The following is an 18,608-nucleotide window of genomic DNA, read 5'->3' as shown; positions in this document are numbered from 1 at the left end:
TTAAGCGTGATTCTCCGTCACTCGTGAAAGAACCCAAATAGGGCCCCAGTTGTTCCCCTCGTCACGGTACGGGGCGCTCACAGCATGTCAACAGCGACACAAATTGTACATTTCACCTGAGGAGATAGGCATGCGGCTGTAGACGGAAGAGGAGACAACTCTAAATTCGCACTAGTAAGTGACATTGTTCGATATACACCGTTCCTATCTACTGCGCTTATTGTATTGTACACTGTGTGTATGCATTGAATATGAGCATTGAGGTGCTACGTGTGTTCAGGCGGACAGGTTCCGACATCACGTGACCGAAAAGCTAGCAATGTCCTGGGTCACGGTGAATGTAGGGTCATCAGGTCAGGTGTTGACGAATATCTGTTACAAGCAGTCATCAACAGCTTTTGACTTCAAGGTATTCTATTCTGACGAATATCTGTTCCCCAACTTAAACCAAACTCTAAGTCATAACCCGAGCCCAGTTTTGACTTTTTCAAGAGTAAATGTTGTGTTAGGTTTTGTTCATAACTAGAACTATTCTGACAACAGGAATTATTAATTTATACCAGGGATAATCTACAACACGTTATATAGTGTCGATCCCTGTTTATACCCCCTGTAATACAACACGCTTAAATTTCATTTCACTGTAAAACATACCAAAGACGTACGCTGTCTGTATACATGCATGTCATATATACTGTATACATCAAAGATGTAAAACGATATAACCATGACTCATTAACTGATTTTATTCATATATTTACACTGATATAATACAACACGTTTTCATCTCATCACATACTCATTGTTTAAGTGAAATATATTCTCAAGACATACGGTGCGAATACTTTCAATTACATACTTAAAAGTGTCACAATATAATGATGTTCTATTATTTGTATTTACGTTCAGGTAACATTTATACCATAACACGTGCGATGTAAGAATTTATTCAAAAGTAGCGATGTAAGTATGTAAAATATCGATAATGTGTGTGTGTGTGTGTGCGTGTGTGTGCGTGCGTGCGTGCGTGCGTGCGTGCGTGCGTATACTGTATAAGTGATACTTGTAAATTGTAACATCGATTTATTAATTTATATTTGCATGTAGTTATGTGTATACCTAAGGACATTCCATATGAAATATGTTTCATTCACGTAAAATCCAGAGGATAATTATCTTCCGCAATAAAAGGCAAAATAACTGTGAAAATTGTGTTGATGGATAAACGAAAACAGGCGATAACACCAGCTGTTAGGCAAAAGGGTCATCATAGCCTGCTACTCGCCACTCACATTCAAGACTAAAATGTGGATATATGGTCAGATTTCGAATCCTTGATATGAGTGTTTCATAAACACAGTCTTTTATATTCTATCGCTATTATCAAGTATGTTCCAAAAGGGAGCGCTTCTACCCGAGGATATCCTTGACTGCCAACCAAGAGCTGTTGTACATATATATGCTCCTTATATAACATACATATACATCCTAAATTTAGAAAAGACAGTTCGTGCTCTACAAGTAGCTCTGCCTATTACTGCGTCGGCGAATTCAGCGACAGTACGCTGGTTGTTTTCGTAATACGCATGACAAGGATAAAAACACGTACGTCGGTTTGAATGAATATTCTCTTTTTGTTCTGAAATGTTTTAATACTATGTAATAATACCATGGTCATATTTGTCTGCATAATAAACATACATTGTACAAAAGTACATTATGAAATACGCTATTATTGTTTCTGTCTACTTACGTAAATTGGCACGCAAAAGAAAATTTACACGTGAAAATTGGATTAGACGAAAATTATAGCCACCACGAAAACGTTCCTCGGCTGAAAACAGTCCCCGAGGCACTGTGGACTCAATATCCGAACACAACTATGTCACTCCTTAAAATAAATCCACTGAATTACAGCTATTTGTTGGCTTCAGTGTCCCATCAACAAACATGGGTGGTTACTTTTGCTCGTCAGTGTATCTAGTATCTGCACACAAAGTTCGATAATGCTAAGAATTAATGCCGGCTTAACGACTGCAGAAATTATACAGGATTTTAGATATCATGGATGTACGTTTCAAAGTTTACTGTGTACCGACTTGGGAGTTTTAAAATTTACAATAAATATATGTATGTGTGTGTTTGTGTGTGTGTGTGTGTGGTGTTAAAATATATGTGTTTGGTTTCAAAGATTCCATTTTCTTCAAACAGTCAGAAAGCACGGACTAAACCGGTTTTTGCTCTCAGTTTCAATGCATGTCACGTGGTTACGTGTGACAGTATCCGATCCCTGAGACAACAGGTTCACCAATGTGTGTCGGTATATAGCCCGAGGGTAGCGCAAGGTCACCGGTGTACACGAGTGTGTAAACGCTGCCGTAACGTTGTATAAAGTCTAGCTTTATGGAAACAGCACATATGACAAGTGCTGATGACGATATATCTTCACACGCGGAAGTCACTGGACGATAACGAAAACAGGAAAACAGTGTACACACTGTGCACAAAACGAACAGCCCCAGAAACCGCTACCTACTGTTCAATATACATTTAATCTTACACGATTTAAGTTTTTTTTGTGACACCGTTTAGATAATATTTAGTAAAAAGACTTAAGTATCTCTTTATTATTAGAAACGTCATTACTTATATACGGTACCACCACTTGCTGAAATTCGTTCTACTTTTGATCTGGATGCATTACATTTTGATAAATAAATACAGCATTCATATAATTATTGGTGTGTACCTAAACTACATTAAATGGTTATATATAATTGAATGCATAACAGTTGCGTTTGCCCTTTAACTGGGCAATAAACGCTGTTATTTTCGCTGACATTACTGTATGATAAGGATTAATAATAGCAGGCTCATGATATACATCTCCCTTTTCAGCAAATATTTTATACTAATATGGAAATGACGGAGTCGCTTTTATTTTAGTGGTAGACTCGCGTCGTTGTTTGTGCAGCTGAAGTTACGTAAGATCGACCATTTCCCCGAGGACAAATTGTTTTATGAGTTGTGAGGGATATGGTACATTTCTTATCGGATGTAAATATGGCTGACACAACAAAGGGTCTATTTCACGAGTGGTAAAATATCATGGCTTGGGGAGCGCAGTTCCGGGCTACCCCCAGGCATTAGAACTAACAGGATAGGGTAGGTTGCTGGTTCAGCGTATACATACAGGTGATGTCAGTGTCCAACGAAGCACGTCTTGCTCAGTCGTGATATATGCAGAGGTTTATATTGGGAAAGGTATGTGAAATGTATAGCTATATCTTTGTGACTTATTGCTTGGTATTTTATTGTAAAATAATGTTATGTTATGTTATGTTATGTTTAAAGGATTTCTTGTCACTTGGTAATATAATTTCATTGGCACCGGTAGAAAATTCTTAATTTGTTTTCATCTATGCTCTATTTATACATTACAAGTGAAGTGTACACAATCGATACATTGTTGTCTCTGATACATGCCAGACAGATAACTGTTAACCTTTATACACGATAACCATTTTGGTTTGATCAAAATACCGTTGTGTAATTTGCTCCAGTAACATTTTGAACTTCAACAGTATTCGAGTATCTTGAAGTCTGAAGCAGGACTAGACGAACGCTTAGCCTATATTATTTTAATAGTAACAAATAAACTCATTTAAGTTGAAAAGGGGCCCCAGTGAGTTGAGAGATTCAGATCCCGAACCCGAGGAAATCTACATTAGCTTCATTTAGGGGCTTTACCATTGAAGGTTACTATCAACATAGATGGGCGGTGGGGTAGACTAGTTGTTAAAGCGTTCGCTCATCACGCCGAAGCCCCACGTTCGATTCCCCCACATGGTGACGCTCATTTCTTGTGTTCCCGCCGTGATATTGCTGGAATATTGCTAAAAGAGGCGTAAAACTAAACTCACTCACTCACACCACTTATACCTACATAGCATTACTGTGACACCGCGATGACGTTAACTTCAAGTTTCATTCAGGACGACGATGATGATGGTTTGGAGATTTTACGTTATCTTCCCGACATGAGGCGTATTTCGCACACGGATTCAGTCCACTCGTCTCGAAATACGCATCATGTCGGGAAAGCTTACGTAAAATCCCCTAATATCATCATGGTCACGAACAATGAATCCGCAATATTTGTTCTGTTCCCGGGTATTGGGTATCCACAAAAGTGAGTGAGTGAGTTTAGTTTTACGCCGCACTCAGCAATATTCCAGCAATATTGCGACGGTCTGTAAATAATTTAGTCTGGACCAGACGATCCAGTGATGAACAACATGAACATATCATCGATCTTAGCAATTGGGAACCGATGACACGTGTCAACCAAGTCAGCGAGCCTGACCACCCGATCCCGTTATTCGCCTCTTACGACAAGCATGGGTTACTGAAGATCATGCCTAACCGGGTCTCTGTGGGTCTCCAGTTTAGTGACTGTCACTGTAATGGCAGAATGCATTGTGCTCCCTTTCATACTGATCTGTTTCTTTATGCCTATTAATCGGATTTTCAGCTCGGGTAGAGAACGTTGAAACGACGTATACCTTGACCAAGACGTGTAACGTGACCCTCAGGTATATCAATGATCTCATATGGTTTAATGACTCCCGAAATAGCCAATTCACTGTCACTGATTTTCCCACCTGAACAAGAAATAAAGAGGACTAGATGAATTGACTCGTATGTTTTACATTGAGTGCGTGAGTGAGTGAGTGAGTTGGATTTTACGCCGCTTTTAGCAATATTCAGACAACATCAAGGCAAGGGACACCAGAAATGGGCTTCACACATTGTACCCATGTGGGGAATCGAACCCGGGTCTTCGGCGTTACGAACGAACGTTTTAACCACTAGGCTACCCATCGCCTTTTATGTGTATATAACTGGATCAACGTTGTAAAAGCATGTTCGTTTTACTTTATGAATTAGGGTTATTTTCAGTTACAAAGGTGTGATACACACTGAACCTCCTATATAACAGATGAATACACTGTTGTCCCAACACCAACATGGGTGACATACACACTGAACCTCCTATATAACAGATGAATACACTGTTGTCCCAACACCAACATGGGTGACATACGCACTGAACCTCCTATATAACAGATGAATACACTGTTGTCCCAACACCAACATGGGTGACATACACACTGAACCTCCTATATAACAGATGAATACACTGTTGTCCCAACAACGACCTCCCCATATAACAGAAGAATACACTGTTGTCCCAACAACAACATGGGTGACAGTATGATCAAATTTTGACAATTTGGTTATCTTGAACAACGGATAGACCGAGGTATGCTACTCCAAAGACGGTTTCCAACACTCTCATTTCTTCTTAATATGCTTATTTAACATGGCACATTCACAGCATGAAAAGGTAGGTCATTCTATAATGTATATTTTAGTGTATATTTTCAGAGGTAACTACCCTTCGTGTGCAGGGGCACGTGTTGCATGGATAACAGATTAATTTTCAGGGAGGCATTTAGTTGAATGCATTCAAAATGGTTTTGCTATGAGATGTGTCATTCTGTTTCACAGATCACCTGCATGGGCAATTGATGCTGAAGTGATTTAAACCCGACAACATGCTATTAGCAGCTTTCTCCGAGTTGTCCCAGATGTATCAATGTGCCATCATCGGCATCACGGCCGGGCTGTTCACCCTGTGGTGGACCCGTCCTTTCCCACGACTACCCCCGGGGCCCAGGGGCCTTCCGTTACTCGGCAGTCTTCTAGGTAGGTATAGTACCTACCCACGTGTTTCGTTTGACCACGGTGAGACAACATGCACCTTTAGACCTTACTGTTGTTTGGCTGGCTTTGTCCATTCATAAGAAGATATTGAGTTCTTTTCTTTTCTTCATTCTCACAAACGGGATCGGGTGGCCAGACTTGTTGACTGGGTTGACACATGTCATCGTATCCCAGCTGCGTAGATCGATGCTCATACAGTTGATCACTTGGTTGTCTGGTCCAGACTCAATTATTTACAGACCGCCGCCATATGCTGGAATATTGCTGAGTGAGGCGTTAAACAACAAACAAACATAGATAATTCCACATGAGAAAGCAGATAACATTCGATGAATTGCAAACTGAAGGAACAGTGAAGCAGAAATACAAGCAACAGTTCGTCTTTCATTGTGTGTGTTATAGTAATGCCAGTTATTCCGTGTGTAGCTGCTGTAAGAGAGTTCTATACGAACGATGAGCAGTAAGCAGTTTTACAGACCATTGCATGTTGTTTATGTTCACAGATTTAAAGGATGATACAGTCGAGACGCTGTATGACTGGGCAAGATATTTTGGACCCTATATGACTGTTTACAAAGGTATTGTCAGATCTGAAAAAATGTTTTAAATGACCCGTCCTCATAATGGTGAAAATGCTTGTGGTCCGCTACAGTATCCATTGAATTTGAATGTATCAATGTTATCGGTGCAGTAGTCTGATTGCCAAAGACCCGGGTTCGATTCCCCACATGGATAGAATGTGTGAAGCCCATTTCTGGTGACCCCTGCCGCGATGTTGCGGGAATATTGCTAAAAATTGCTTTAAACAAAATCTTTCACTCATTCTAAGGAGACACAGGTGGTCTGGCGATACTCTGTGTCCGTAATTGATGTATCTCTTTGAACAGAATCCAGTCACAATGTGTTCGAATCCATCATTTTTCATGACAATGATGCTTGGTTTGTGAGTACCACATATGCACGATTGTGCTTATACAAGTAAAGAGTTGAGGCTTCCACTCCAGATTAACCTGCCATGCTTGATAAAAAAAGATAATATTATACTACCGTTCAAAGGGTCGTTTTACGCATTTGACCACGGACAAATGGGTCGCTTGTATGTTTTCATCACTAAGGGATATGCCTATAAATATAAGCGACAAAACCCTTTGATATTCCCAAGACTTCTGACTGAATATGGATTTTGCATTATACGTATATCAATGGGCAATATCAAACGGGGACACCAGAAATTGGCTTCACATATTATACCCATGTGTGGAATCAAACCCGAGTTCTTGTCGTGACGAGTGAACGCTCTGACCACTAGGCTACCTCACCGACAAATTGCGATGATACCACTGTTCGCGAAAAGATGAGCGTATCCTGCCGCACCAGTGACACACGTCATAAAGGAATGAAACCTCATGTGAAAATAATTTAAAACTTAAGTATTATAGTAAAAAAATTTAACAATATTTAATTGTATTTTAAGGGGATATGAAAATGTCTATAAGTATTTCTAATGGTTGTATCCATGTGTGCAGGTCGTGTTGCCACCATGTATCTGAACACCAGAGAGGCCGTGGATGAAACATTCGTCAAACAACAGTCTGCATTCACAGCTCGTCCACAGTCTCACTCAGGTAACTATTGGACGCTGACATCAGTGACTGAGCTGGAACATTGACCAAAACAGCATTTATCCAAACTCATTCTTTACTTTCGTTTAATTCTGACTTTATATTCTCGCAGTTGCAGCGATGACCTGTGGTCAGAAGGGCATCCAGTTCTCGGACTACACGCCGACACTCAAGCACCAGCGGAAGGTGACGAGTATGGCACTAAGGTGGGCTATCATCCCTATTAGTCATATATCGAGTTTGTTGACGTTCATATTCTGAAATTGGTGCCGGGGTAGCCTAGTGGATAAGGCGTTGGCTCGTCACGCCGAATACCCGGGTTCGATTCCCCACATGGGCACAATGTGTTAATCCCATTTCTGGTGTCCCCCGCCGTGATGTTGCTGGAATAGTGCTACAAACTAAACTCAGTCAGTCAGTCAGTCATATTCTGAAATGATAGTTTGTGACAAATCTGGGCACGGGTGGTGCAGTCGTGCTGTTGCGAATCTGGAATACGTTTTACATTTGGTCCGTTGTCTTAGTAGTGTGTCGTGTTGGTAGACACCACATAGGAACCCATTCTTTGCTATTCCTGCCGTGATATGTCCTGATACCGTAAGAATCGGCCTCAAGTTCTTAAGTGTTTTGGTGGGAGTCAGCTTACGACATGAAGATCCAGTAGTAGTAGTAGTAGTAGTAGCAGCATTAGTAGTAGCAACAGCAGCAGTAGTAGTAGTTATAGTAGTAAGTAGAAGCAGTAGTTGTTGTAGGAGGTGGAGGAGCAATAGTAGTTACGGTATTAAAATTAAGGTCTTTATTTTTAGGTCCTACACGTTCTTGTCTGGCTTCCACCTGGAGGACAAGATTCACCAGTCTGTCTCCAAGGTGATAGAGCTGCTGAAGACGGAGAAGACGGCGGTTGATCCTCTGCCCTACCTCGCCCTCATCGACGCGAACATCATGTGTGGCGTCTGCTTCGACAAGACGTGAGTGTTACATTTGATTAATAAGGATGCATTGCACTTGGCTTCATCTTCAGACACCTTCTGGGTCGTTAGTTGTGATTCCACTGACTGGTTTGTCGGGTCCCGACTCGACCGTCATTAAGTAGGAACTATACTAAATGCGGCCTTAATTAACGTACACTCATTCAAGCAGATGTGATTTGAGCGATTTGTTCGCATTCAATTACTTGATGTTTGATGTTCCTCTCAATACGAATGACAGAATGTAAGAAAGCATATCTAACTCTGATATATTACCAAACAGTAGATTAGTAATTAGTAAGTAGGATTAATTAAGAAGGAATTAATTAGGAAGTACTCACTGTTACGACTAAACACGACTGATAAGGGATTATAGTTTCGAATCAAACCATACTGAGAAGCGTTTTGTTTTCTTTCATAGTGATATGTGATGATATGGCCTGGTCGGATGTCTCGAAGTTCGGATAACTCGATATTTTTTCTTGGTCGCATGAATATCGAGACAACGGTGCCCGACTGTATGTGTATATGCTATTGTAGGGTCGGTGAGGTAGCCCAGTAATTAAATGTTCGCTGGTCACACTGAAGGCCCTGGTTCCATTCCTAACATGGGTACAATGTGTGAAGCCCATTTCTGGTGTCCATCGCCGTGAATATTGCTAAAACCAGCGTAAAACTAAACTCATTCACTCATTAACGTAGGTCCGTGTGCAACACAGTTGTCATTACGTCATGTTGATTGTAGGTCCGTGTGCAACAGTTTTCATGACGTAATGTTGATTGTAGGTCTGTGTGCAACAGTTGTCATGATGTCATGTTGATTGTAGGCATGACGTAGGAAGTAATGACTTCCGAAAGTATATGGCGCTCTTGGACGACTACAGCAAGCTCACAGAATCTTTCTTCTGGGAGGATATCGTCCCGCCTCTGAAGTGGCTGCCGACGCCAAGATTTAATAACATGCTCACGACTGTCAAGCGATTAAAGAAATACATTGAAAAGAGAGTCGAGATTCACAAAGAAACATTTAACCCAGGTGAGTTCCATCAGGTTCTACTCATCTTCTGACAGTCTGCACATACATTATGTGCTGCAGGTATGTTATGAAGCAAAGTATTGATGACTGGATTTTCTGGAAGTAAAACCTTTGTGAACCTTTTTTCAGCAAATGAACTTACTTTGAAGGTTCTGCACGGCTGTTATGGGAATTATGGGACTTTGTTCTGCAACTGTAGTGACGAGGGGAGCTATAGGTTGAATTACTTACTGATGTTATGTTAATTGATGGACTTTTGCATCGGCTATATTGAATATATATTTCTAGAGAGGAAGCAAGCTTTTAACTTGCTCTACTGGGTTCTGTTTGTGAAGTACCCGGCACGGTGGGGTAGCCTAGTGGTGAAAGTGTTCGCTCGTCACGCCGAAGGCCCGGGTTCGATTGCTCACACGGGTACAATGTGTGAAGCCCATTTCTGGTGTCCCCTGCCGTGATATTGCTGGAATATTTCTAAAAGCGGCGTGAAATCATATTCACAGCTCGAGAATTTGATTAAAATGAAGTATTACTGGGAATCCTTATACCCAGAACAATATTCACCATTGTGTTACTCTTTTACTGCAGAGAACATACGGGATGTGTTAGATGCCATCTTGTTGTCTCAACTTGAAGATGAGGAAGAGGAAGTGGAGGTATCTCAGCGTCTAACAGATGATCACGTGGTGCATACCATACTCGATATGTTCAATGGTAAGTCGACGAAGTGCCCAATTTCTGGATGCTAACGGCGTTTTTCTCAACTTGAGAGGGTGCATTACAAAAGTAATGCAGAATACGTAATACAAAAGTAGGACTGTGCATGTAGTTGTTGGGGTATTCTATAATATAGGTCTTGACACATTTGATTCAGGTACCGATCTCACTATCTGTTGAGGAGGGACTGCAATATTTGTACCAGTGGGCAGAATAGGTTTTAAGGTTCTGCTGCCAGTGCTCATGAAGCCTGGTGGGTCACTAAAGCGCAATGGGATAGCGTTCTCTCGCCACGCCGAAGGCCTGGTTCGACTCCCCACATGGCCACAATGCGTGAAGCCTCATTTCAGGTGTGCCCTCCGTGATGTTGCTGGAATATTGCTAAAAGCGGCATAAAACCATACTCACTCGATCACTAATACCACAGCTTCTGAAGTTCCACCTGAATTGCCACCATAAAGATGAAGTATCGTCAAGACGTGATAACACTCACAGACTTGTTTCTTCTTTGTACTCCAGCCGGTAACGACCCTGTCCGACTGACGTTGTCGTGGACGCTGCTGTATCTGGCTGTCCACCAAGACATTCAGGAGAAGGTCCACCAGGAACTGGACGAGGTGCTAGGTAAGAGACATTGACCACTGACCAATTTCAGTGTTCAACTCGTAGTAATGTCAGTTTGGAAGAAACCAAAGTGGGATATTGCAAAGCCTATAATTCTGATCTCTTTCATTTGTTCGGATGAAAGCAGTTGAATCGATTTGAACAGTCAATGATTGAGATACATCCAGATTTTACCCAATATCGTAGGGACGACGGAAAACGCACCATATTATCAGTCAGCATTTGAAAGTTTATGTTTATTATTATTTTGGAAAAAAATCAATCTTAAGGTGTCATGGGTTATGTATTTAGACGAAAGACGTCTTATCAACATCTGTTTATACTAATGTATTTGTTTCCAGAGTCGAGATGTATGGCTAACGTTGTTGACCGCCCCTACCTGAGCTACCTTCAAGCTGTGATATACGAAAGCATGAGACTCAGCACTGTTGTCCCTTTCGGACTACCCCACAGGGCAATAAAGGACGCTAAAATAGGTATATTTACGCTTGCCCATTGGCTCCAGGGTAGTAAGATTTCTCAAGGACCGGTGGAATGTACTAAATAGTTCTGGAACTGCGGTTTGGGGGTTATTTAAGTTACTGTTGTTTTCCAGTTTGAAATATGTCATAAACGGTACGTTAGCTGCATAGATTTGCGTATAAATTTTGAACATGCAAAACAGCAAACTGTTGACTGTTTCAACTGTACCAGGATCACGAGTGGTTCGGTTATTAAAGGTTGTGCAGAGTTGCATCCCTTGGTCGGGCCAAGATCCGATGATCATCTGTTTGAACCTATTCTGACTTGCTTAAAAACTTTCGACCAGTCTCTAACCTGAAGTTTATATCAAAGATACTTCAGAGAGCAGTCAATATTCGACTCAGGGATCATTTCTCTGCTTTTTCACTTTTGGATAAATTCCAGTCCGCTTACAGATCAAATCATAGCACCGAGTCAGCTCTCCTCAGAGTCTCTAACGACTTACTTACAGCTGTTGATGAAGGCAAACTAGCTACTCTTATCTTGCTTGACCTCTCTGCTGCCTTCGATACAATCGACCACCAACTCCTTCTGGAAAGACTCAAGGGCCAATTTGGAATCCATGGGGTACCCCTCATCTGGTTACAATCTTATCTCGAAAGCAGAAGTCAGACTGTCCTGTTAGATAACATCAAATCACAAACCTCCTTGGTCCACTGTGGTGTACCCCAGGGATCGGTACTCGGTCCGCTTCTTTTCATAGCATACACGACCGATGTTGCAGACGTAATTGACAAACATGGCATTTGCCATCATTCGTTTGCAGATGACACTCAACTTCAGAAAAACTCAACTCCCAAGGACTTTCACACGGGTCTCCATAAAATAACAGACTGCACTAAAGATGTTAAGTCATGGATGACAAACAACTTGCTAAAGTTAAATGATGACAAAACTGAGGTGATGGTTATTGGATCCAGGCAAATGCAAAAACAAATTACCACCAAAACTGTTTTGGTAGCAGATGCAGAGATACAAGCAGTGGACTCTGTTAAAGACCTTGGAGTTACACTTGACTCACACCTGGCGATGGACACTCATGTAAATCAACTCTGCAGAATATGCTTCTTTCATCTACGAGCCATTGGCAGAATACGCCATCTCATCAGTCGTGATGCAGCACACGGTCTGGTCCAGGGACTTGTTATATCAAGAATTGATTACTGCAATAGCCTCCTTTTTGGTATTTCTCAGAAGCTGCTATCAAAATTGCAAAATGTCCAAAATACAGCCTCCCGAATCATAAGCAGAACTTCAAAGCGCTCACACATAACACCTGTCATGAAAACCTCCACTGGCTGCCTGTTAAATCAAGAATTGACTTTAAAATATTGTGTTTTGTCTACAAATGCCTAAATGGCATAGGCCCAGAATACCTGAAGGAACTCCTTACCCCGTACACTCCAGAAAGACAGCTCCGTTCTCAGAATCTGAACCTACTCTCTGTGCCTCGGTTCAAACTGCAAACTTTTGGAAGGAAATCCTTTGTCTGCTCTGCCCCTCTACTCTGGAACTCTCTCCCTATCACCATTAAATCAGCAGTTGACTTTTATTCCTTCAAACGACTTCTCAAGACTCATCTGTTTTCACTGCATTATGACTAGCAACTAGTCCCTTATTGTATATATGTATTATTATCCACTCACTTTGTTAGCGCTTTGAGCATGGGCCTTGTGCATGGAAAAGGCGCATTATAAGTTCACATTTATTATTATTATTATTATAATCACTGGTTATAACTTATGTCAGTATCACATTTCAGGTAAAGGTGGATATGGAAAAAAATGTTTTGGGTCTCGGCAATAATATCCCCATCAATCCGATTTGTCTCCCATCTGTACTTTGTATATTGCGTCATGGTGTCTCCTTTGGCTTGAAGTATAACACTGGTACTAGTACGGAGTAACATGGGCACACAGAAACTCATGCACGCACGCACGCACTATTAGCTGAAACGCTGACTTATTTCTAAAAGATCCTTATCAACGTATGGACTCGATATTAACCACGTAACCAGGCATGTTTGTTAAATCTCTTATGGTGTTTCCACAGGACCCTACGACGTTCCCAAGAACTCCAACGTTCTGATAAACCATTGGGCTATTCACCACGACCCAGACCACTGGGAGGACCCTGCAACCTTCAAACCAGAACGGTTCCTTACAGAGGAGGGGAAGGTGAAGACAACCATCACACACTTTCTACCCTTCTCTGTTGGACGCAGAGCGTGCTTAGGGGAGTACTTGGCCAAGCCAGAGCTGCATCTCATCCTGGCCGGACTCCTGAAGAACTTCCACATATCCCCAGAAGATGGCGTTGAACCAAGTCTGGAGCCAAACTTCAAGGCAGAGAAAAACAGGCCGAGAGACTATAAACTTATATTCAAAGTCAGATCCTAACATTGATCCATTGACGTTGTCACCACGCAGATATCATTCATATCTTTATATGTTATGCACTTGATTGATTTCATACATGACATGTTGTATATTTATTCTCGAGCCCATAGTATTAAAAGGAATAAAGAAATTGTAAAAGATGATTTACGTTTTAAACCCGTGAAAGCTCCAGGCTTTCATAAAGAATGTTGAATTTAGCCTTTGACATGTACATAGCATAAAAACAATCCTAATATTCATCTATGCCAGTAAATCATGATGCAGCGCTCGCCACAACCTCGATTTACAGAGTATTATATATCTATTCTGTCTTGAATGACTTCTCAAACGTCCAAAACGTCCACCATTTCCATGACACTTGCAACTAATTTGCCAAAAGAGCACAAAAAACTCTCAATATCTATAAGAAATCTCTTCTATGAGCAGAGTATGTTGCACGATAAATCGCACGATTTGTCTCGACTGTGTTTTCATAGGACATCTATTTTCAGCGTCATCTCATATGATTTGGCTTGAAAATGAACCTCTGTACGAGAAAAGTTCCAGGATATTTATCAGAGTATACATATTTTTAGACCACATATATCATTATAGGCTTTTGGTGCATTTATCTAAATTATATTTGTATTCTGGAATGTGTGATTGGTGATTTACCCTAGTGGTTCCATTCCCTACATGACATTGCTGGAATATTGCTAAAGGTGATGTAGTTCCCAACTCACTCTCTCACGCTGGACTCTGGGGATATACGTGTGTAAAAATGTTACACGCAGTCACTCTCAAATAGTTTAGTGCTACACGCAGGCAATGATCGAATGTCAGCCACGCATTCCGGTGATCAACAAAAAGAACAACGAACTCCGCAAGCCAGCGAGTGTGACCACCCGATCCCGTTAGTCTCCCCTTACGACAAGCATGGTTTGTATCTGACCGATTATAACCTGGCTCTTCACGGTACTGAATATTGAGGCTATGCGCCGTAATGTAATTGAAACACAGTTCAAAGCGGCGTTGAGCAAACCAAATAAAACTTATGCTACATAGATATTGTATCATGTTATACTTAAAATCAACCTGGGAGCAGTTGGCAGGGGGTAATATGACGAGAGTGTGTGGAGGGTGGGGTGGAATAACCCTGATACCACCAGGCATAGGTGTAATATATTATACCCTTACTTGGCACATCTTCAAAAACACACCTGTTATAGGTGTCATTTGAGCTGACATATGTATATTGGGGCTCTCTCTATTACGCAGTAAGTAGTTCTGCTTGCAACCGTGTTTGTGTCCTTGGCGTCTGGTCCTTGAATAGATGGCAGTAAATCACGTCTCTTGATCGTGGTTGAGTACTCTCGAACCCTAACACTGTGAATAGTGTGGTATGGATATGTTCGACCTACGCGGATTTCTCAGAAGCCTGTCAGCACTATTCATGCATTTCATCAATTGAAATGCTAAACTTCTGGTCGCTAGCAGCCTTCCCCCCCAACATCGTTCTTAAAGTACACACATACCTATAAACACCCGTTTGTGAACAGTACACAGTAGTGTTAAGACGTTTCATTACGATAGGGCTTCAGTGTGTATTAAGATGACATATCAAAGTGAAGAGGTTTTTTTTAGCAATTCATTAAAATGACAGAATACCCTTCATCTGCACAGCTTTCGAACCACCAACACCACCACATTGTATGTATATACTCATGGAAACAAATAAAGGAACACACGAAAGTGCATGTGTTCCAATACTCTTTTTCCGGGTTTCTTGTCATGGTTTATATTGCACTGTTGGTGAAAATCTGGAAATAAATAAAAGGACTTTTGTACTTTCGTGTTTTCCCCTATTCGTTTCCATGAGTATATATTGTTGTTGTGTAATGGACATGTGCCTGTGGCTTTTATACTGAAACATTCTACAATTCTTCTTCTCTTTCTTCTTCTAGTCAAGGGACGACGTGTGGAGCTATTATTTATTAATTAGTGAAATAAGGTTACTATCAACTTATTACTAAGATATTTTTTGTTAGAGGATAATCACCAGCATTGGCAAGCTTGACCTCCTCCACATGTGTGTCCACGTGATATAACTTTTTATGACCATTGACAATGGTCAGAGTCACCAGTATGCAGGGGTGGTGGGGTAGCCTAGTGGTTAAAACGTTCGCTCGTCACGCTGAAGACCGGCGTTCCATTTCCCACATGGGTACAATGTGTGAAGCCCATTTCTGGTGTCCCCTGTCGTGATGTTGCTGGAATATTGCTAAAAGCAGCGTAAAACCATACTCACTCACTCACTCACCAGTATGCAAAGGCAACAGTCCTACGAGTGTTCACCTTTCGCTGAAGGCCTGGATTCCCCACATAGGTACAATGTACGAAACCCATTTCTGGTGTCCCACGCCGTGATATTGCGGGTATGTTGCTAAAAGTCACTCTCAATGTGTTATATATATTTACTTTATTTAAGAAGGTCGTGAGTAAAACTGTGATTTATTTTCACTTGACTGAATGCTGCAGTTGTCCCGATGTCTTTCACAGAATAGTTAAAATGTAAAAACATTGCAATATAAAGCAAACTTATTTCCACAAGGTATTAAATGTTCGCATAAAATCACAAATGCCAAAGAGAATTCATTGTATCGCCAGATACAGTGACCTCTTGTGCATGACAGGTGCATCTTGATTGCATTTACAATCCCCTACATAAGTACACCGGAAAACATTTGGACACTGGATCTTCTCACCATACTGCAAACTTCACACACGCCTACAAATGCACGTCCTGATCCATCTCTGTCCACATTTATGACAACCCCTGCAACTTTGTGTCCAAATCGGATCAAGAGCAAATGTGTCAAAAGAATGTAACCACTGTACTCGACATTGCTGTGACTATGATTGGCATGTTATCTTGCGCTGTGAATGTTTTATGTCTGACACAAATAATGTATTCTACTGCTTGACTGATAAACTTGACGTTGATATATATATATTTATATACTGACGACGATTATGCTGTCATTGTTTTTCGCGCAGATATACATGACTTAACTGAAACAATTGACTATGATACATGGGAATACATAATACTGTCATTTTCTCACTTCGTATGGTATCTAAAGAAATATCTACTATACATCTACTATACATCTACTATGCATCTACTAAACATCTACTGTACATCTACTATACATCTACTGTACATCTACTATACATCTACTGTACATCTACTGTACATCTACTGTACATCTACTATACATCTACTGTACATCTACTATACATCTACTGTACATCTACTGTACATCTACTATACATCTACTGTACATCTACTATACATCTACTGTACATCTACTGTACATCTACTGTACATCTACTATACATCTACTATACATCTACTATACATGTACTACTGTACATCTACTGTACATCTACTGTACATCTACTGTACATCTACTATACATCTACTGTACATCTACTGTACATCTACTATACATCTACTGTACATCTACTATACATCTACTGTACATCTACTATACATCTACTGTACATCTACTGTACATCTACTCTACTGTACATCTACTATACATACATCTACTACATCTACTGTACATCTACTATACATCTACTATACATCTACTATACATCTACTGTACATCTACTATACATCTACTATGCATCTACTATACATCTACTATACATCTACTATACATCTACTGTACATCTACTGTACATCTACTGTACATCTACTATACATCTACTATACATCTACTGTACATCTACTATACATCTACTATACATCTACTATACATCTACTATACATCTACTATACATCTACTATACATCTACTATACATCTACTATACATCTACTATACATCTACTGTACATCTACTATACATCTACTATACATCTACTATACATCTACTGTACATCTACTATACATCTACTATACATCTACTATACATCTACTATGCATCTACTATACATCTACTATACATCTACTACTCTACATCTACTGTACATCTACTATACATCTACTATACATCTACTATACATCTACTGTACATCTACTGTACATCTACATCTACTATACATCTACTATATCTACATCTATACATCTACTATACATCTACTACTGTACATCTACTGTACATCTACTATACATCTACATACATCTACTACATCTACTATACATCTACTGTATACATCTACTATACATCTACTATACATCTACTATACACTGTACATCTACTGTACATCTACTATATCATACTACATCTACTGTACATACATCTACATCTACTACATCTACTGTACATCTATCTATACATCTACTGTACATCTACTGTATATCTATACATCTACTATGTACATCTACTATACATCTACTATGTACATCTACTATACATCTACTATACATCTACTGTACATCTACTATACATCTACTGTACATCTACTGTACATCTACTGTACATCTACTAAACACAATCTCCCTATTGCTCACGAGCTGTTTAGTGCAGTGCAACATAACGTATGATTTCATTTTGCTACAAATGCTGTTCCATTTTGTTTGCAAGTGATGGATGCATTGTGAATAATGTATTTGCATGTGTATGATATTCGGATTCGACTCTGAGGGAATAAACACGTTCATTCATTCATTCATTCATTTATTCAGGGCGGTGGGGTAGCCTAGTGGTTAAAGCGTTCGCTCGTCACGCCGAAGATCCGGGTTCGATTCCCCGAATGGGTACAATCTGTGAAGCCCATTTCTAGTGTCCCCTGCCGTGATATTGCTGGAATATTGCTAAAAGCGGCCTAAAACTGAACTCACTCACTCACTCCACCTGATGTTTTTATCAATACAAAAAGTAAAGCATAATAAACAATTTATACATCATAGACTACCTTTATATAGATGCCACTGTATACTTC

At 40.3% G+C, this 18,608-nt stretch overlaps 1 protein-coding gene across 1 annotated transcript; it reads left to right on the top strand.

The window, feature by feature from the left end:
- Positions 1-13,813, top strand: LOC124283300 (cytochrome P450 1A5-like). The gene is made up of 11 exons (XM_046719333.1): positions 1-174; positions 5,575-5,772; positions 6,294-6,368; positions 7,317-7,415; positions 7,525-7,618; positions 8,219-8,380; positions 9,208-9,416; positions 10,002-10,127; positions 10,650-10,754; positions 11,096-11,230; positions 13,329-13,813. Exons 2-11 carry the CDS (start codon positions 5,622-5,624, stop codon positions 13,673-13,675), a joined length of 1,503 nt encoding a protein of 500 aa, XP_046575289.1. The 5' UTR covers positions 1-174; positions 5,575-5,621; the 3' UTR covers positions 13,676-13,813.
- The last annotated feature ends 4,795 nt before the right edge of the window (positions 13,814-18,608 follow it).

The sequence above is a fragment of the Haliotis rubra genome, unplaced genomic scaffold (genome assembly GCF_003918875.1).
Source record: "Haliotis rubra isolate DU_JTF1 unplaced genomic scaffold, ASM391887v1 Scf312, whole genome shotgun sequence".
Taxonomy (NCBI): domain Eukaryota; kingdom Metazoa; phylum Mollusca; class Gastropoda; order Lepetellida; family Haliotidae; genus Haliotis; species Haliotis rubra.
Note: the sequence above shows the minus strand (reverse complement) of the source record. Positions and strands in the feature narration are given on the sequence as shown.

Coding starts and splice junctions, on each gene's coding strand:
- LOC124283300 (XM_046719333.1), top strand. CDS start 5,622: ATGCTATTAGCAGCTTTCTCCGAGTTGTCCCAGATGTATCAATGTGCC. Junction 7,416..7,524: donor TCGTCCACAGTCTCACTCAG/GTAACTATTGGA, acceptor ATATTCTCGCAG/TTGCAGCGATGACCTGTGGT. Junction 8,381..9,207: donor GGCGTCTGCTTCGACAAGAC/GTGAGTGTTACA, acceptor TGTTGATTGTAG/GCATGACGTAGGAAGTAATG.